Below are 20,766 nucleotides of genomic sequence, written 5' to 3' on the forward strand. Positions count from 1 at the left end.
CAAACACTTCCAATTTGCATTTTAAGCCACTATGTAAATACTCTTCTTAATTCTTAAATAAGTGTAAACTCCACTATTTCTGTCTAGCTTAAGTTAAAATATAAGGCTCCTTTGCAAAGTGCCAGTTCAGAATCAGTAGCAATATTCTTGAAACCAGCGTAACTGACAGAGCATTTATGCTCCATATTGCAGGATTATACAGGCAGCTCTCCTTACCAAATCAAAAGAAAAAAAAAGAGGGGGACAGGTATAATCAAAGAATGAATTTCTGGAAAAGATGCAGAGATGAGCAAATACCACATTTTAAAAAACTGAGACTCACACAACTGCTTCTGTACTTAAAAAGGGAAGTGCTTTTGTTTAGACTTGGAAGTAAGTGGAGTTTGATACAGCATGATAGCTTAACAGAAGAGCAGGTGCTGATTGAGTGTCTTTTCAGTCATTGCAGGAATGTTTTATAGGCACAAGAGCTGAATAGGATGGACAACTTTGTAGAAAGCTTGTCCTGGAAGTCTGGAGAAAGCCTTGGATAAATACGTAGCAATGAGACCAGAAACTTCCAGTGATTACTCTTTCTGACTTTTTTTGACCCCAGAAAATATGATTGGAGAGGTGGAAGATTCCTCTCTTGAGTTTTCCATGTTCTAGGGAAAAGGAAAATGTAGATTTCCTCCCCCCGCGCCCCCCCCCCCCCCCCCCTTGTTGTAAAACTACAATTTTTCTATTTTAAGTGAAACGTTTGTATTATGCCATCATGGACTACTATAGGTACCCTATGTTACTGTTTTGCTTTGTGCCTGATATCTCTTCTGGATTGTATTACCATGCTTGATTCTTGAAACTTCTGTAGCTGATGGTGGGTACAGTGCTGCAGGTACAGCTTAGATTTAGGAATTAGTGGGGTAGAGAACAGCTTGAGAAGACACAGGCCAATAAAAACACGTAGTGATGCAAAATTACGTCTGAGTGCAGTCTGTGTGGCATTTTGTTTTTGTAGAGTTGGATGTGATGGGCTGGTGAAGTTCCATCTAGGACTCAAAAAAAAAAAAGGGGGGGGGGGCAGGGAGAGAGGGTGTGAGGAGTATTTTCAATATGCAAACAAAATTCCTTACCAAGACTCTTCATTTTTGTTCCCCTCAGTCTCCTGGAGGAGACAAAGGAACAAAAACAGCCCTGCTGATAAAAATTTGTATGTCAGTTATGACTACTCTATAGCATCATACTATCTTATCAGTGTTTCATCAAACAGTACATTCTAGCAAAGTGAAGCCAAAAAAATGTATTATTCCAATACCTAGCTTAACTTTTCATACCTTTTAAAATTAAGATTGATTTTTTTTTAACTAAAGTCATCTAACAGTTGCACTTGAAGACAGGCTGGAATGTAGTTAGAGGTACAGTATTTACTGGAGAACTGCCTTTTCTTCTGAACCTATAAAATACTTTCCAGATGTGTTCTTTGATGATTTTTGTTTAGTTATTCCTAATATTTCTGTTGTTTTAAGGTACTAGATGTTCATAATACTACATAGTTTCAGTAGAATTTAAGATTAAACTTACATGCCTGTGTTGTCCTTACAGTGCTCTGGAACAGTCAGTGAATAACAGCAGGCTAACCTCTCAAAATATTCACGTGCTGCAGTGTCTAATTTTTGTTCCTATAGTGGACTTCTAAGCCTCTCACATGTAATACACAGTTTCCGTGAAATGTATGTTAATGATACGGCTAGACAGGAAAAAAGTGCAATTTGGACATCCTACTCTAGGATATGCCTTGAGCTATGACCGGTCAGCTCACTAACAGGGAGCAGTCTGGCTCTAGTTTGTAAACAGATTTGTTCCTATGTATGAACAAGTATGGTTTCTTTGGGTGGGGGTAAGATGTGATATGAAAATTGCTGGTGTCTAAATATCTCCTTAAGCACCCTTTTTTATCTTTTTTTTTAATGAAAACCTGAGCGTAGCTGTTTTCATACACTAGTTTCTTCTGTTAAATATAAAGTGGGCAGTGAACTTGAAGCTTCAAGTAGTTCAGGGTCAGCAGAACTCATGAAACCTTGTTGTGTGGTGATTGATACCCAAAGTAGTCCAATTTCCACATGAAGCTTTTTCTGTAACTGGGACATTTCTGTTAGCTCATACCTTTTAACACCAGAGAAATACCCATTAACAAGGTGTTAGGGGCAGGTAGGCACTAACACTGTGAACACAGTGTGGCCTTTTTTTTTTTTTTTCAGATGTAAGGTTGAAAATTGACTTTTTGTTAATGAAATTCGCAATACAAAATTCATAAAGGTTTTGTGTACTGATGGAAATTGCATCTTACTAAATATAGAGTGATCTATAAAAAGAGCATGTGATGTAGTTAGGGAGAAGGTTCAGCAGCCTTTCAATAGGAAGTTATAGCTGTGTTTTGTGTATTTATAAAGCAGAAAGGTCAGTGCTAGCACTTTAAGCTGCAATTTCTTGGGTCATCTGTAGAAAGAGATTGGAGCCCACTACTTCCTTCCAGTACCCCAGCTTGGTAGACTAGGGTTCTGCTTTCCCCTACACCAGTTGCTGTAACTACTGCAGTGCATGTTGGGATAACCTCAGAGACTTTATTGTGTAGCTGTCACTTTAAAAATACATTAATATCTTACATGTTCACCTGGGAGAGGTGTGAAAAGTTTGAATCTGTCAAGCAGACAAACAGCCAGTCACTTGCATCTTGAATGTGTGAATGATATACAGGAAATGAGGGTGTCTGCATCAGTTCTTTTTTGTACTAATTTACATAAGATGGGACCAAATTACTGCTTTTTGGCCTGAATTTGAGATTCGGTAGGCATTCTTTCACTTGGTTTGTCAATTCAGGTGGGACCTATCGGCGAGGTAGGTAACCTGCTCAACACTGACAGCATGTAGTTATTAATGATCTAAAAATAAGTGCTTGACAGTCATTACTGATGGAAACTTAAGCCCTTACTGACTTGTAAGAGTGCCCAGGTTTGCCCTGATCTTTAAATGACTGAATTCTGGACTTAGTACCAGTGAGGCATGCACCTTGGACTGCGTGGATTACACTGCATGAATTGAGAACTAGAACTTGGTGGAAAAAAAGTGAAGCTCGGTGCAGGATTAAATTTGAGAGCTGTGGCAGGATCATTTTCAGTGCTGTTCTGTGGACAGTAAACAGCACTTTGAAAAATATGAGAGCTGAAGGAAAACAACAGTGTTGTATCTCTCTTGGTAAAGTTTTTCAGTGAGAACCGAAATAACAGTATGGGCGAGCACAGTGTCTTCAAACAGCTGTTTGGGGTAGCTGTGTTTGAAGGGCTGCAGGGACATGAAGAAAGAACATAGACACCTATCTTTGAATATCAGGTTGTAAGACTGTATATGACTAGTAGAAGTGGCACGCTAATTATAGGGTCTGGAGTTGTGAAGGAGGCTGTAACCTGCAAATGCAGGTTACTGTCTTACAGGAATGTCCCAAGAGGCGTATTTTTTCACTTTACTGTTACGCTAAGTAGAATGAATGTGACTTAAGCTTAGTACTTACCTTGGAGCTTGTATAGTAAGATTCACACATAAAATTGCAAGGCAAAACTGAGACATTTGAGATTTACAGTTGTTCAGAACTTAGTGAATCAGTAAGGACCTTTCTTTGCACGTGTGTGCATCTTTTTGGGTGCTTTGGTGTCCCTCACCTGCTTGAGGGAAAAAAAGAAAGCTAAAGTCTGGTACACTGTAAACACTTCGTTGCTCCAGTTGCAGGAAGCTGAAGCATCAAGTATGTTCTGTTTAGATGCAAGTCATGTGGTTTATACCTTGTAGTCATAGTGTTTAATAAGTGTTTTACCCACCAACAAAAACTGGGAAGCTAGGCATCAAGAGTTAGAGTAAATGCTTCCCAAGTTGCAAGGGCATGAGGTATAATAACAGAAGCTGTGAGTGACACCATTTAGAGGAGGAGTGTTGACATGTGCATATTGACTTACCTGCTAACTTATTAAGGTGGTGCCTGGTTGTCTTGTTGAACAAGTAGTTTCTGATTGCAGGGTCTCCTGGGATTCATTGTTCTGATGAAGGAAAAAAACATTGTGAACATCAGATATGGACTAAGAGAAATGAATTTACATCTCTAGGCATGACGAAACTTGAATGTGAGTTCATAAAATGTGCACAGCTGTCCCTTTGTGGCACACAGGGAAAAGAACATTACCTCAGTATAATCTGTGTTTAGAGATGACCAAAATAGTGTTGACCTTTTGTTGATGCTTCAAAGAGTATTTAAATATCCATAAAAGTCTGGCTTTTTTTAATACTGATGATGCTAAACTGAAACTGATAGTATAGATTTCTTTCATACTAGGATCAGATTGCAGAACCATACTTCCAGTTACACAACAGATTCTTTCTCAGTGTTACATGCCAGTATTTTGTAGAAGTTGCTGCTTTTCTTTGCTGCAGTCTCCTCTACTGAGCATTCCCTCTTAGGTGTTCTTTCTGTTAATGTCTTCGTTGGACAGCCTGAGATAACTGTATCCTGCAAGGAAGACAAATGATTATAATGAAAAAAACCCCAAGAGATTAAGTATGTTCAGCCTAGAATATCTGAGAAAGCAGCCATGGAAACAGTGCACCTAGCAGTTTGAAAATTACTCCCCCTTACTGCTAAGCTATATCTGAAGTATGAATTATTAAATAAAACCTTTATGAAAATACATGTGCAATTACATTCTGGATACGGTACTCTGAAGTGAATGCTTGAACTTACGCAATTCTTACTGTCAAGAACTGAAGCTCTTTCTATGCAGGATGCAGCGTCTGCCTTTTCCAAAGCTTTTCCCTTTCGCCTGAAGGGGAAAAGCAGTAGTGCCGAGCTTTGACCAATACGCTTGGGGGTGGGGGGTGAGGCGGGGGGAGGCGGTGAGGGGACCCTTCGTCTGCATGGGGGTGGTTTTCCCGCTGTCTGCCGAAGCGGAGCGAACGCGTCCGGCGCAGCGGCCGGGGCTGCCCGCCCGCCCCACGCTTCCCGCGGGCGCCTCACGGGGGCGGCAGAGCGCGGGCGGCAGCGGACCCAGCGCGGCGGCCGGGCCGGCACAGTTAGCGGGCAGCGGCGTGGCCGGTAATGCTGCTTCGGGTCTGCCAGCGTTCATCTGGGCTGGCAATGGCTTGCGGATTTCACCGGGATGACGAAGGACGTGTGAGGAGTTACACAGAGGCAGGGAACTGGGACGCAAGGGATGCCGTAGCCATAAGGCACTGGGGGAAGCAGCATGTAAGTTTAGATTGGAATATAGAATAACAGCAGCATAGCCTTTATCATGTGCTAGGGAGCGGGGGCAGGCAATGGTGATGGCCTGTGATACTACTCTGTGACCTGCAACTCCTTCCCCAGTGTTCTGCCTCTCATCTGTCCCTGCCTGAGGCCTCTCACCTGACAGTTCTCTGTAATTGCAAGCATGAAGCAAAATACTGTTTTCTCATTAAGGCTTCATAAAGATTTTCAGTTAAAATTCATCATTTATTTAAAGGGAGGGGAAAAAATGCTCTTTGAGACTTTATCACCAAATTAGGTCAAACTTTTGTAATACTAGTATCAAGTCTTTCTGAGCACTACAGGTAATGGACCCTTCGATCAGTTAAACTTAAGAGTTGCCTCACTATGAGTTTATGGGGTCACTGTGTGGTAGTGTTATGAATCCAAATGCTTTTAGTCCTAGTTTACTAACTTAATTATCTCAACCTAAATAAGAGGAGTTTTTACTTACCATAGTTACTATGGAATAGTTCTGTGTAACTGAAAAAAAACTTGGTAGTTTGTTGTTTTGGGTTATTTTTCTCTTCTGTGCTGTTGCTGTAATTTCAAGGAGTTCCATTTGAATGCTAGGATCCCCACTCTTTTCAAAGCTGTATAAAAAGCAAAAGAGTAGTATCAGAACCAAGAGCTTACAGAAAGCATACATTAGACTGGAAAGAAATGGGTAGAATTTGCCACTGGGACATGATGTGAACATACTAGTTGACCAAACAGTCCATGTTCCTAATGAAAAACTTCCTTAATTGCTATGATACATATAAAAATGATAGTGGAAAGATTCATAGTAGTGAAAACTTTGAGGAATTACTTAGGAGAGTGAGGCAGCTTAATGGATGTTTGCACTACTTTTAGATAGGAGATGAAATAGGGAGATAGCATTAAAGTATTTGATAATTTCCGAAGCTGGAGATTAAGACAGGTGCTGTAGTCCTCTGGAAGTGCAAATTCCCCTTTGCATCCTGAGATGGGAACAATAACAGGATATGCAGTCAAAGTTAAGTGACTTGTGTTTGACACAAGGAAGAAGATGTCGTCAAAGCAACTCTCATGGTTTAACCCTGGCTGGCAACCAAGCACCACGCTGCTCACTCACTCCCCCCTCACCCAAAGGGAAGGAGAATCAGAAAGGAATGTAGAACTCGAGGGTTGAGATAAGAACAATTTAATAGCTAAAGCAAAAGCCGCACACACAAGCAAAGCAAGGAATTCATTCACTGCATCCCACAGGCAGGCAGGTGTTCAGCCATCCCCAGGAAAGCCGGGCTCCGTCACGCATAACGGTTACTTAGGAAGACAAACGCCATAATGCCAAATGTCCCCCTTCCTCCTTCTTCCCCCAGTTTATATACTCAGCATGATGTCCCATGGTATGGAATATCGCTTTGGCTGGTTCAGGTCACCTGTCCTGGCTGTGTCCCCTCCCAATGTCCTGTGCCCCTCCAGCCCTCTCACTGGCAGGGCCCAAGGAACTGTAAAGTCCTTGATTTAGTATAAACATCACCCAGCAACAACTAAAACCATCAGTGCCCTGTTAGCATTGTTCTCACATCAGAGCTGAAGCACAGCACTGCACTAGCCACTAAGAAGAAAACCAACTCTATCCTGGCTGAAACCAGGACAGCAACAGGTCAGGAAGGGTTATTTTTGTAGTAGCTCCCTGAAAGGATAAAAACAAGGAAGATGGCACAGCCATATAAAGTGTTTTCAATAGTTACAAGATGATTGTCCGAAGGAGAACGTCATCTGTGTAGCTGAGCAGGAGACTTGGTGATGTGTGCCAAAACAAATAGAAGATTTCATTTTAGCTTGATGGGATTCAGAGGGGTAGGTTGAAGGTGTAACCTCCTCCAGCATTATTTGTGCCCGCATTTAGGTAATATAGCGGTATTGTTCATGATGATTAAGAAAAGGAGGCATAGGGAGAATCTGTGAAAGTGGGATTCTTTAGTCATCTTGAGCTGACAGCTAGATATCCATGAGGAGCCAGCAAGGGTGCACGTTAAGGCCTTGGTCAAGAAAAGAGACAAATCTGTAGTCAATGTTAATGTTATCTCATAACGTCCATATATATATATATATATTCACATGTTAAAATGGGAGAAGTCCCTTTCTTCTGCATATGGCTGCAAATACGCAGGAACATTTTCCAGGATATTTGATGCATTAAACTTGTTAGCTAAAATACACGTTTTAACACTAAAATCAGGGAAGCTTCAAAGCATAAAACCAGGAAGAATACTAAATTTAATCTCATAATTAAGCCAAAGTTAATTATTTCCTTTAGAGTTCCTATGCCAAAATTGTTAAACCAGAAACCAACCCCCCAAAATCCCCCAACAAACAAACAAAAACCCACCCCACCTTTTGGACTAAACTAGAATCTTGGTCATCTTGAAAGAGCTACTTAAAACATATATATTGAATTTCTTAGCAAAAAGCTCCCTTTTTTTCCTCAGGCTGTAGAATTGGAGGGTAGAAGTTTCTCTGAATTGCTGCTAGTGGAAGATGGGAGGAAGTACTGATTCAAATTAAAGCCATGAGGTTCTAGAGTTTTCCCAACACTGACTGTTGCTGTTGGCAAACTTTTGTATGGTTGTGAGGTAAATGGGGAAAGCTTTTTTTCTTTTAAAGTAGGAATACTTGTCTGTATTTCTTAACCTGCAAAAATGTCCCTGTCTCCTAATACTTTATTTTCATAAGTTTTTTGTGGGTGCTGCACATTTTGTACTAGGTGTAGAGGTATGATTTCCAGAACTTCCTCTACGATATTTAAGTTGCTGAATAAGATCCTGTGTTCCCTGGCTCCCATATTTTGGTTGTTTTTTCCCGGTGACGTTGTTTAATATTTAAAAACAAGCGTTCTGTTTAAGAAAGGGTGTTTTACTGACTGACAAGGGGTCTGCTGCCTACTACCATTTTCCATACAAGGTATTTAATTTTCCATTATTTCTATTTTTTTTATCTAAACCAAATCTTTTTATTTGCAGTGGGACTCCCTGGTCTGTTTTCCCCACTGTTTCCTCATGCAGGGCCTAAAATGTTTCTTTTTTCTGTACTTTGCTTTATCAAGAAGATTGTAACCTATCACCCATGTTCCCTTTTTATACATCAACAGTATAAGAAGAGTAGAACAAATTCTATTAAAGGATATTTCATATTGTATGTGTTGGAACTTGCTGACAGAAGGAAATTGCCAAGTCTGGGATTATGGATGATTCAAAAAAAGGGAAATGCTAGTCCTCTCCACTTCTTACAAACTGTCAGTTAGTAAACTGGATAAAGTTACTGTAATGCCATTTTTCTATTGCTTTGCTCAGCAGGGAAATGCTTGATCTCTAGTGCAAGTTTGAATAACTTACATGTCAATTTGTTACTTGTATTCAAATGGATGCATAGAACAATTCACACTTAGAACTGCTCTTACAGGCTTGTGTTGAAATTGCTGCCACAGGTGAAAGATTTATTTTGAAGTGAAAGCTGGGATAGACTAACACTGTACAGTGCTGCATGACCACCAGCAGCTTCAAAATAGGCTAGGAACAATTTCCAGCTGTAAGGGGTAAGGTATGACATTTAAGTTAGCGCATGGAGGTGATTCTTTACTCTGGTACCACGAAGCTATTTAAAAGATAAACTGATGAGTCCCAGCTGCATCCTTGGCTGCTCTGACAGACACCGTAGCACTTTGGCTTGTAGGCATGAGAGGGTTCTGTAAACAGGTCCTTTGTCGCTTTTGCCTAGGAAAACGGAATCTTTTGAAGACATTTGGAAGACAGCTGAATTCTTGGAGACTTGTCGGAAAAGCAAGTTTGGCGTTTGAAGCCAAACTGAATTGTGTGTGTTACTGCCCGTTTGTAAGCCTCTTGGGATTAGTTCCTAAAAGTGCCGCAAATTATCTTAGGGTCTCTCTTTTTTCCGTGCTTTTTCGGGGTTGCTGCTCACACACCAGTACCAGTGCATTTCTCCCCTTCCCTGCAGCTTTCCCCCCCGCCCCGGGTGTACGTGGGGTCCCCTCCCCTCCCCAAACGGGCCGTGCCCACCCCCACGCCCCGAGGGGGCGGCGTGGAGGCACCGGCACACCGGCGGTGGCAGCGCCCTCCCCCTGTCGCCCCGGCGTCGCGGGCCCCCTCCTCGTGCGAGGGGGGGCGGCGGGCGGGGGCCGGGCCGGGGGAGGGTCCCGGCGGGGGGCGGCGGGCTCGGGGGCGCCTGGGCCGCGCTCCCTGCGGCAGCTGCCGGCGACCGGCGGGCCATGGAGGGGAAGCGCCTCAGCCTCGGCGTCCTCGGCGTCCTCGGCCTCCTGCTCCTGGCCGCCGCGGCCGGGGGTGCGGAGCCGCCGCCCAGCTGCGAGGGCGTCCGGAAAGTTTTCCAGCTGCGGCAGCTCGGCCCCCTCAGAGGCATCCCGGAGTCCCCGCGGGCAGGTAAGGGAAGGCTGGCGGGGTCGGGGGCTGCGGCCGGCGGCTGCCGCGCTCGCCCGGGGCTGCCCCGCCTGTCACCCCGCCCGGGCCGGGCAGCGCCGTCGCTGCTGCGGGGGTTGACGGGGTCGTTCTCGTGGCGGCGGGGGATGCCCGGCGCCTTACTCCAAAGAGAAGACACTCTTCTTGGGGTGCGGGAGCTGCAGAAGCTGGAGCACCCCAACACCTGCCTACAGTTCCCTTGTGCCCGCTCCCTGCCGTGCGGCGTGGAGGGGGTGAGCTTCAGCCGGGGGCACCGTTCTGCCCGCCGTCCGTCCGTGGGCGGGCGCAGTTACCTCGGTGCCGCTGCGGGCGCTGGGGGAAGGGGCGAGCCGCCCAGCTGCGGCTTGGGCTTCTGGAGTTACTCTTGTGCGAGATGCGGATGGTTTACACCGCTGCAAGTGGTGGATCGGCACGTTTTCTCTAACGGATCTGAACGTCCCCCTAACTGAATAAAATTCTCGGGGAAGAATATTGCCATAACGGCAATCTCTGTCAACAATGAAACTTCTAAGCAGATACAAAAACGTATTGCAAAGCCATGTATGTAGTAAGATGTACCTTCTTAGAGTTGGGGTTTCGTTCCAGCCTTGTGAGAACCTCGTTATTTCCGTGGTGCTAATCACAACACCAAAATTAATCGATTTTTATGGTCAGCAGTATGGCAGTCCTGGGTTGGACTTGATGATCTCAAAGAGCTTTTCCAACCTAAATGATTCTGTGATTCTGTATAGGGTTGGAAAAGACTTTTCTTTTTTTCTTTTTTTACACATGCGTAAAGTGTGTTCGTGTTTAGATGGTAAGTTAACTAGTAAATGTCAGTGCTTTCCTGACATTGAAAACGACATCTCAAGGCAACTAAAGCTGAATTAACACTCCCCCTCACTTTAAATATCAATAGCCTCTTCCTGTTTTTAAGATAATCTGTGCAGTTTTTATTAACTCTGCAAGTTGAGATAAGGCATGCTATGTTTATTCCTAAAGGAATCAATTCAAAATACCTTTTTAATGACTAGTTTTAAATATAATAGATAATCCTAATCTTAACACACTTAATATTGCAGTGTGCAGTTTACAAAAAGTACTATATTAAAGTTGCCAGTACATTTGACAACATACGTTGTCTTCTAACATTGTCCTGAGCTAAAGATTTTTATTATTGTCTTCACTAAAGAGAAAATAAACACTTTAACGGGAAAGCCTGATTGGGTAGGTACTGTGCAATCTGAGTCAAAGCCCAGTTAGTGATGTAATAGTGATGTAGGTTTTTGTGCTGATGATTTGGGCGAATAACATCAGCAGGAATTATATGGTATCAGTTTGTCTGTGTTCTTCTCATTCTGTAGTCTAGTGTAACTATTATACTTTCTCTGCAAATGACATTTGATACCATACATTCACTTGTATACTGGGGATAAGGAGAAAACATGTTGCCTCAATGGGGAAGAACTATGGTATGTTATGCATATTTCTTCTGCCCTGCTCTCTGATCTTCTCCCTTCCCCTATATCTCTTACAGCACCACTCTCATTTTTTTTTCTTTTGACTTTTCTGTATTTCCTGTTCCTGAAACAAAAGCCAGTTTTGAATTGTAAGAGTAATAAAAGAATTCCTCTCTCTGCTGCTGCCCCTGCAAGCAGTGGTCACCGGGAGGTGCGGTACAGCTGCGTGGTCAGCAGCAGCCTTTCACTCTCTGGAGGAATGGTATTGCTGTGGGCAGCCCGGAAAACGCCAGCCCTCAAGGAGCCGAGTACAAGCATCACAGTTCTTGCTTTCAGTAGCTTTAATCTCAGAGGTACACGAAACAAAAAATTGTGAACAGTAAAATCTATCCAGAATTGGAGATGACAAGAAAATTAGGATTAAATGAGTATTTTAGAAGGTTTAGGTGTGATTAAAAGTATTTGTAGGCTGGAAACAATGTGAAGAGGAAAGAAATGTCACTGTTACTACTGATCTTCTATATTAAGCCTTCTTTTGAGGCAAGAAGTGAAAAGTATTTTAAAATCTTTTCTGATGGCACTTAGCAATGTGTTTGTGCGTAATATACACTCTCACTCTTTCTGTAGGTGTCTGCTTGTGAAAATAGGTGTCAGAGCTGCCTTTATAAAGTTTAATTCGGTTGCTTAAATGTAGGCATCTGGCATCATCTGAGTTTCCCTGGAGTCTCTGGAATATTCCTATGGGGCTGGCAGATGTGATACCTCTGGGAGACTTGCATCTTTCTGGAGTGGCAGTGGGTGGGATACCTTTAGCATCTCAGATGTTCCCTGTGAGCAACTGCACCGCATGGTCAGCACAGCCAGCGGCATCTAGGAACTACTCAGCTATGAAATGTTTCATGTCAGCTTCAGAGTGAGCTGCGTAGGTCCTTTGCCTCTATGGTATTTGCTTATATTTCTTTTAGTGGTACATAGTTTGTATAAGGACATCTTCATTTAAATGTCTTAAGCTGAACCACACCTTTTATGTGGAGAAGGATCACTAACTGAAAAAGGGTGGGAATGTTAGCTGGTGGTGGCTTATATACAGTGGGAAGTTACCCCTACAGTCAATAAAGTTAAAGGGAAGAAGTTGGCTTATTGGCCTTGTTTATATTGTGTATATTAAAACAAAAACTATAGCATTCACAATTGTATTTTTTCCTCTTCATAGTGGTAATAAAAACTGAGCAGCCTTATATCAGTAAATCATGCAAATTGGAATTATTTTTCATTTGGGGACTGCTACATGTCCGTATTTTGAACATACATTAGCTCAAAAAATTACGCATTATTTTATATAATTAGGTTTGCAGCTATTATATGTAGTTCATGTCTTTAAATGAGCAAAAATATCTTTATCATCATGTGCAACAATGCCAGATACATGTGCAAAGGTGATCTTGAGGGATATGGGAACCACAAATTTGAGTTTGTGTAATCATTCATATAAAACAGGATGTCACAGTGTTGAAATTGGCAACTAATAATCAAGGTAAATGAATATCCCTAACACAACCAAGATTTTTATTTTTACTCCCCAGCAATGAAGATTTGACTAACTGTGCTCAATCTTTTGTAGCAGTGATTTGTGAACTATCATACAGAGTTACGCTCAGTCCCATCACATGCTATATTGAAACATTTACCACCTTCATACCAATTTTAAATGTTAGTTGCATAACTACTTTGTTTTTTCCTGTTGGGTTCTGTGCTACAAGTGCAGTGTTGTGTCTGTGAAGAAAATCCTCAAGAATTAAAAATCATAGAAGACCCTTTTCATTGTATGGAGAATCAAACAATAGGCAATGCATGAATCAAATATAAAAAGGCCTCGAAAGTTTGGTTTGGGTTTTTTATTTTGTTTTTGTGGATCTGTATGAGTTGGATTATTAAAAAAAAATCAGTGTCTGCAAAATACTTTTTTTGCATATTTTTATTTCCTGTCCTCGATTACTAGTGTTGTAACCTAAACAATTTTCTTGAAGAATTCCACTCTTTTACCCCATATGTGTTAGTAAAGCTAGAGTTTTTAACTGGTTTCAGCAGCTCATTTTTCAGACAGATTACATGGGACCTCTCAACTCTCCTTGTTCTCTTGGTTGCAAATAAGATTTCTTCTCTGGTTTCCTTCTCTTGGAATATGTAGAAGAGCAGAATAGGATGGGCAGTAAACCAATCACCCTTGCCCTCTCGACAAAGGGCTTCCAGTAGGTACATCAGTGAAAAAACTGTCAGGCTTCTGTTGGCACCAAAAAGCTGAATTCCATGGCTTCTTGAAAAACGTTACATTTGCTGGAACTGTAGAATAAACCAGTTCCCAACAAAGTGGAAAAAAGTGATGGAGATATTTTTCCAGGTTCTCAGCAGGTTTTTTTGCTCCTTTTTTTTTTTTTTTTTTTTTTTTTTTTTTTCCAGGAATAGATCTAGGCTTCTTTTCAGCAATGTTTGGGAGGTCACGTATGTGGTTGTGAGAACAAGATGCACAAAAAAGAGTGAAGACTGTGATTGGTATAAATTTTATTGCAAAGGCTTCTTGATAGAGAACAATTATGCATATTGTCGTGGTTTAATCCCAGCTACCAATCAAGTACCACCCCCTTGCTCATTTCCCCTTCCACTGTGGGCCTAAAATAATCAGTGTGTTATCAACATTGTTCTGATAGGTCCAGAACAGCACTGCACCAGCTACTAGGAGGAAAATTAACTCTATCCCAGCCAAAACCAGGACACATGTGATATATGTGAAATTGAATAAATGAGACAAACTGCTTGAAGGATGAGGTAATCTCAGAAAAAGCTGGCGTGTAGTACTCTTCAGTTCACCCTTAACTTTAATTCAACTTAAAATATTCTTGCTAATTCAGCTAAAAGTAACAATAGAAATCAGTTTAAAATCCAGACCAGATTACTTTGATGCAAATCCAAGATAACTTTGAATTTTAATTTGTGTTTCTAGTATGATTTTCTTTCAGGTAAGTGGGATTTTGGTTCTATCTGAAATCAAATAAATTTCTTTTTGGTGTGTGTAGGCAGGGACACTTCTAATTACTCTATTTGTCTAACTTGTTGCCTAAACTCCCCTCTTACCAAACTCTGAAGTAGTTAAACAAGAATGCTCACAAAGTTTCGGTGGATGACCCACCCTCTCAGGTCGTTAATGCTCAAGTACCCACAGCCTTGGGAAACAAAGAACAGATGAGGGTAAGAGCACCAGTATATAAATCATGCAGGAAGAAGTCTCCAGGTGAAAAAGTTCTGGCTGCAAGAGGAGACAAGCTGGTAAGGAGTTGTAATCGTTGATTGCACTAGAAGGGAGAAACTTGTAGCCAATCCTGTGCGTGAATGAAAATACACCTGCTATCAACATGCAAGTACTCCACTGTATGTAATGTGCACCCTCGAGTAACTCGGTGTGCCCATTAGGAAGAAAGATCCCATATGCACCCAGCTGCAATAAACTAGTGTTGGGTTTCTGAACTGTCCTTTGCTGTGGAGTTTCCCTGGCTAGGATTTTTGGTAACAAACTGACATTAAGGTCCTTGGAAAAGAATTTAAGCAGAGGCAAAAAGTGAGTTGCTCTGTTGTATCAGTTATTGATGTTCATTATATCATGTCTGTTTTTATAAAGGACTGTTGCCTACAACATAATTTTTTGTCTGCATGAACATATACTTCTGGTCTTGGAGGATGTTAGGAAGGAGCCAAACCTGTACTACAGTGTTGCTTACAGTGTCCTCTGAAAGCAGTATACAGAAAGCACCATCTCTAGAAGTGCAGCTGAGAGAAATACTGGTGCCTTCTGAACAGCGCCACAGAAAGAGGTGAGGTGGTAGTTCAGCACTGTGGACAGTCAGGGCCAGGTGCTCGAGACTCATCCCTGCCTCTTTTAGGCAGCAATGCTGAAGTACTTTACGGGTAGTCGGGTAGTCGCAATGATGGTGATCAATGCCAAGTCTGGAGTGTCCTTTGTAACAAAAGGGAATTAACAGATATTAAAGGCGAATTAACAGATACTAAAGGGTGAGCATGGGAAAGTCTCATGTCTGATACAGGTTGCAAATCCATTTTACAATAAACTGCTGCTACAAACAACTGATTCCAGACCCTATGGCTGCTTGACTTTTAAAAGACCGTTTATCCTGACAACCCTAGGCCTGTTTCGGTTTTTTTCAGACTCTGGATTTGATCTCTTGGAAGTATTTGTCTAAGCAGATAGGCAGAAATTTACCACACATCTGGTATTTTTGCTTCCTGGAAATTAACATCCTCATCCCGTCAGCACTTGTTTATCTCAAGGTACTGAAAACACGGATTTGTATGGCTGAGACCATGAATGAAATTTTGAAATCAGTTCCAGATCATCTGGAAATAATTAAACCTATGCCTTAGAATAATCACATTTTATTCTTGCTGAACTGTCTTTTCTGCACCCATCTAGATTGTTTTCAGTAGTAATCCCTTTCCTATACTAGAACTGTTTATGTTCATTTTTATTTTAATCTATTACAGGCTAAGTTATTTCACTTCTTGCTGTCTTGTGATCTTGTCTAAAAATAGATTGCAGTGTAGGGCCTCCAGAATTTGGTACTGAAAAGAGCCAATATTCCTTACTGGAGCAGAAGATGTTTTTTCACTGTATTTCAAAATAATTGGTTATCAACGGAAGATTTTTAGATATGAAAGCACAGAAAATGTGTGTGGGTTTTTAACATTGGTTGTATTGAAATGGAACGACCTGTTTCACTTGCTGGTTTAAATACCCTCTTCTGAAACATTATCTGTAAGCTGTAGGCTGTCCTGTAGCTCTGTAAAGAAACAACTACAAAGCCACTCTGGATGTTGAGTAGCTACTCCATTTTTAGTCACTTGGGTTCTTTTGAATGTTGTATTTGGTTACTTTTTCCTGGCCATTGAAAGCAGCTGTGTTTAATGAGCTGGAGTAGAAGTAGGTCAATAAAACGTAGTTTATATGTAAATGATTAGCATTCTTAAAAGTTCCCTTAGGGTTGGGAATTACATCCATGTTAAAAAGATGCTGCTTAAAAAAAGACATATTTACCATAAAATCAAGGGAATAAAAGGATATTGAAGAGTCATCTGAAACCATGAATAAATATTCATTATTATTTTAGAGTTTTGCTAAAAGTCTAAACATCTTGAAGCTATACTAAAGCCCATAGTAAGCCTAGTTAAAATTTCATATTAGCTGCTGCTTTACAAAAGGCAAAGTAACAAAAGTGTGAAAGCTGAGTAGTGCCTAACATTTTTTTAAAACATTAAACACTGTGGTACTAGAGCTAATCTTTAGGTTATTTAATTTTAATACTAAACAAGTATTATGCATGTCTGTGCCTATATACACATGGAACTCCACATAGGCAGATGCTCTGTATATTATTTGTTAATAACTAAAATGTAGTAGTTGAAAGGCTGTACATACTGGAAAAATGACACAAAGGTTTTGTGCAAGATCAGCTTTTATGAACCTCATAGGAGCAAGGGTATCATTGCTTCTAGGAAATGAAGCTACTGTTTACTTGCGAAAGACACACATGTCAAGTCAGTAGGAGAATGAGGAATAGTGCATGTTCTATTTTTTGCTTGGTTTGACAGCTCACCTACACACTTCTGATCATGAAATTATGGTTTATTATAAAACAATGACATTGACTAAAATCATGCTATGTGCAACACTCTTATTTGTGTTTCAGGCAACTTGATAATAATACTTTGCCACTTCTTCTCTGTTATGTTTTCAGTTTCAAGCAGAGGGAGGACATTAATATGTTGTTAGTGTCTGCAAAGATTTGGAGGGTAAAGTAGATCATCTTAACATAGATGGCAGTGATGTGTTTTTTTACTTTTTTTAAATACTTGGCAAAACAAAACAAAAAACCCCTCCCCAAACCCACCACAGCTATATTCTTTATTGGGAATAGCTGTAAGTCTCCTGCTGGTATTTGGGCCCATATACAAGCTGTGTTGAAGTTTGGAGCTTGAGCAGTTGTACTGGGGAAGCTTCCGTAATGCACAACATTTTGTCTTTCTAGTAAGTCACTTACCAGAAAACAGTAAGACTATGCTGATGTCAGAGAACAGTAAGAAGTTTTGTACAGTCCCACAAGCCCCTTGAGCTATACATATAAGTTTCCCTGAGTCCCAAGTATCCAACAATGCTTATTAGTCTTGTTTCAGCTTCCTCATGAGTTACGATGTTCAGACTGATCCTCTCTTAAAGGCTCTGAGTTCCTTTATAGCCCATCAGTCAGTGGCTGACAAGTTCTGGTCTTTGTTACCATCCCTGTTACCACCTGCATTTTAGTGTTTGTGTGTCTGTGTTTCTTGAATTTGTCATTTTACTTGTTGCTTGCCATTTCTTTTATACTGAATAGTCCATAACCAGGCAACTTAACAGGCCATATACCATTACATTCAGATACCATTACATGTGGGCTGTGTGCATTTGTGTACCTGCACTGGAAGTGGGTCCCCTTTCAACCTGCTTTAGCCTTCCTGAGGGTGCTCTTGCACCCGTCTTTGGGCTACATGTACTTACCATTGCTGACCTCCCTTCCCATGGTTGTTTGCAAACTCTTATCAACATCCCCCTGACGTGCCTGTATCAGAGCCCTCCTTGCCAAGTAGGCCAGCCTCTTGGCGAAGGTGTGCCTACTCTGCTTTGTTAAACAGATCCCATCTTTCACTAACTTGACGTTCCTTCCTTAAAGAGGCACCCAGGTTCATAAAAGCCAAAGTGCTGTGTGTGATACTTCTAGGGAAAAAACTGCTCAGTACAAGTAGCCTATGACAAATCAGGATGAGAGTGGTTTGCTGTTTTTTAAAAAGACACCTGGCAATCAGTTAATGTTCAGGATCAGTGTCAGTAATACAAGAGATAAACACAGTACTAGGCACAAAATGTTAATAGACACCTGTAAATTTCTAAGCACTTTTTTTTAATTCCAAAACTTTCTAACCTCCTCTCCCCACCATGGTTACCTGCAACCCCCACACTGGCTGTGCAGGCTCCCCTGGGTGTGCACCCCTTCTCGGGGAGACATGGCTGCCCCAGATTTTTTTGCACCCCTGCTGCTCCCAGCACCCCACTGACGCACCCCCCAGCACCCCGAGGTGGGGTCTCTGTGTGCTCCACCAGCCCACTGCTGGGTGCAGGCTGGTCCTGGTGCCCCATGGGGAGGCTGTGCTGCCCAGACTGGGCAGGGGTTGGGGTGCTCCACAGACACTGCTGGCAGGGACAGACTCCCTGTGATGTCTGCTGCTTCCTCTCCAAATGTTTGTGCTTCTTGCCAAGGTCACTCCTTGGTTTCAAAAACCTTGTAATTCCCCAGTTCATGTTTGGTACAGCAAATTTTTTTGTTCAGCATCATGAGTTTTGGGCAAATGGTTCTGTGGTTTTGGTGCACCTTCCTGGTATTAGCAGCTGCTGTTGTCACAGATCACAGAACGGCTGAGGTGGGATGGCACCTCGGGAGATCATCTAGGAGAGTCTCCTGCTCAAAGCATGGTCATTTCCAGCAGGTTGCTCAAGACCATGGCCAGTCAGGTTTTGAGCACCTCTGAGGATGGAGACTCCGTGACCTTTCAGGGCAACCTGTTACAGTGTCGGACCATCCTCATGCTGATGTTTTTTTCTGGAGTGGCTGCTTTGCCAAGGGTGATAAAACATGTATTGCATATTTAAATTAATAAATAGGTTACAGGAAAAGCAATACATTAAATTAGTTTTCAATAATCGTAAGCTGCATTAACTTAAATTACAACACATCACATATTGCCTAAATTGTGCTTTGCTTGTTCTCTTTTAGGTAAAATTTGAGACAGATTGTAGTTTCAAGAAATCTGTACCTTTTAATTAAAAGAAAAAAACCCTAAAAATTTATTAACTAATCTGATTCAGCCCTGTAAAATGTGAATGCTTTTATGTTGTTAGTAAAACAAAACGGTGTGTGTTACAACTGCGGGTAGCATCAGGAAAACATGGCGTTCTTTTTTCATCTTTTTATTCTGCCTATGAATAGAATTGAGTTAAATGTAATGACCTTACTGTGATAAATGTATTCTCAAATGAAAGTCAAAAAGAAGAAAAATTAGTTTTGATCAGGAAATCTAGAGCCTAAAGCCGCTCAGGAGGGTCTATGGTTTAACATTGTACATTTTCAGGGGAGAGGTTTGGGGCAAAAGCACAGTATCTCTGTGTATATTTAATGTCACTGACTTTAATCAATGCTAGAAGCTAAACTACTATAGCATTTTCCCCTTTTTAACATCAGTGAATTAATCTTCACTACAGTAACAACTATATATAATAGTCCTGAAATTACACAAGGACAGAAGGGAAGTAGAGAGGCTGTGTGCAGATATCATGGCAGTTCTGTTCATCTGCTGGCTGATGTCTGCCCCAGCTCCGTCACAGCCTGTGTGCGTGACAAATCTTCCTGCCCCTGTGCTGGAGGGGGATGTTAAGCACCTGGAGCTCAGCATGGAGCTGAAGTATCGCCAGCATGCATGTGAGGACTCCGTATCTGCAAGTGCTGTTGGATCCCACAGCTGAGATGTGCCCAGGTCCAGACAGAGCCGAGACCAATAATTACCTAAGAGAATTTGTGCTTGCCGAAGAAATCGTGAATGAAATTATCCTGAGATCCCACTGCTGTGGTGCCCGCAAGGTTAAAATTCAGGAACCCCTTTTTTCTACTGATGTGCTCCGATTACTATGCATTGCCCTTCTGCACACATCTCAAAGCAGAAAAAACAGGAGCAGGAACATCACAGGTTTTGAATTATCAGCTTCAAATGAGTGCTTTGCATACTTTGAAGGGTTGCTACATTAGCTGGGTTTTTGTTGTGTTGTCTTTCTTGCCTTGTGGCTGCTGCCATCCTTTTTCCTAAGGGGCAGCAAGCCAGAAGTTTTACTCTGGTTCTTCAGTAACAGTAGAAGCAATTTAGCTGACTGCTGATTTTATATAGCTGATTACCCCAGCACCCATATAGACACACACACAGAGAAAACCCACAGAGGAAAAAAAAAAAAAAAAGAGAATGGTTACAGATGTCATTAAAAAAAAAAAAAGAGAGAAGAAAAGGCATTGTCCATGTTCCATTTGCTCCAGACTTACTCCAGCCACCTACAAACCTCACTTCTTCATTTAACAAACCAATGGCTTGTTGTAGTCAGAATAGTTGTTTGTAGTACTTTGAATACCATGGAAACACTTGCCTGATGCTTTAGAACACATATACTTGATATTTCATAGTAGTATTTAAGATCATAGACCTAGTTCAAAACTAGTCACTAAAGACCGTAATCAGTCTCTTTGTATGTGTCCCTAGAGAACAGCTAGAAAATTTTTGATGATGTTAATACAAAAATGTCCAATTTTAATTTTTTTATTATTCTTCTGGTTCTTACTGCTTTTCACTTTACCTGGTCCTATACTAAAGTAGCTCACCTAGCCCTGAAAAACAGACTTGAGTGTATTCTTTATGTTCCACCTGCAAATTA

At 41.5% G+C, this 20,766-nt stretch overlaps 1 protein-coding gene across 1 annotated transcript in view; it reads left to right on the plus strand.

Annotated features, from left to right (window-relative positions):
* The first annotated feature begins 5,116 nt into the window (after nucleotides 1-5,116).
* Nucleotides 5,117-20,766, plus strand: part of GPC5 (glypican 5) — a 710,635-nt gene continuing 694,985 nt past the window's right edge. The window contains exons 1-2 of the mRNA XM_037377909.1: nucleotides 5,117-5,266; nucleotides 9,258-9,726. Of these exons, the coding sequence (XP_037233806.1) occupies nucleotides 5,117-5,266; nucleotides 9,258-9,726 (619 nt within the window). The remainder of the gene's footprint in view (nucleotides 5,267-9,257; nucleotides 9,727-20,766) is intronic.

Source organism: Falco rusticolus, chromosome 2, assembly GCF_015220075.1.
Source record: "Falco rusticolus isolate bFalRus1 chromosome 2, bFalRus1.pri, whole genome shotgun sequence".
NCBI classification, from domain to species: Eukaryota; Metazoa; Chordata; class Aves; order Falconiformes; family Falconidae; genus Falco; species Falco rusticolus.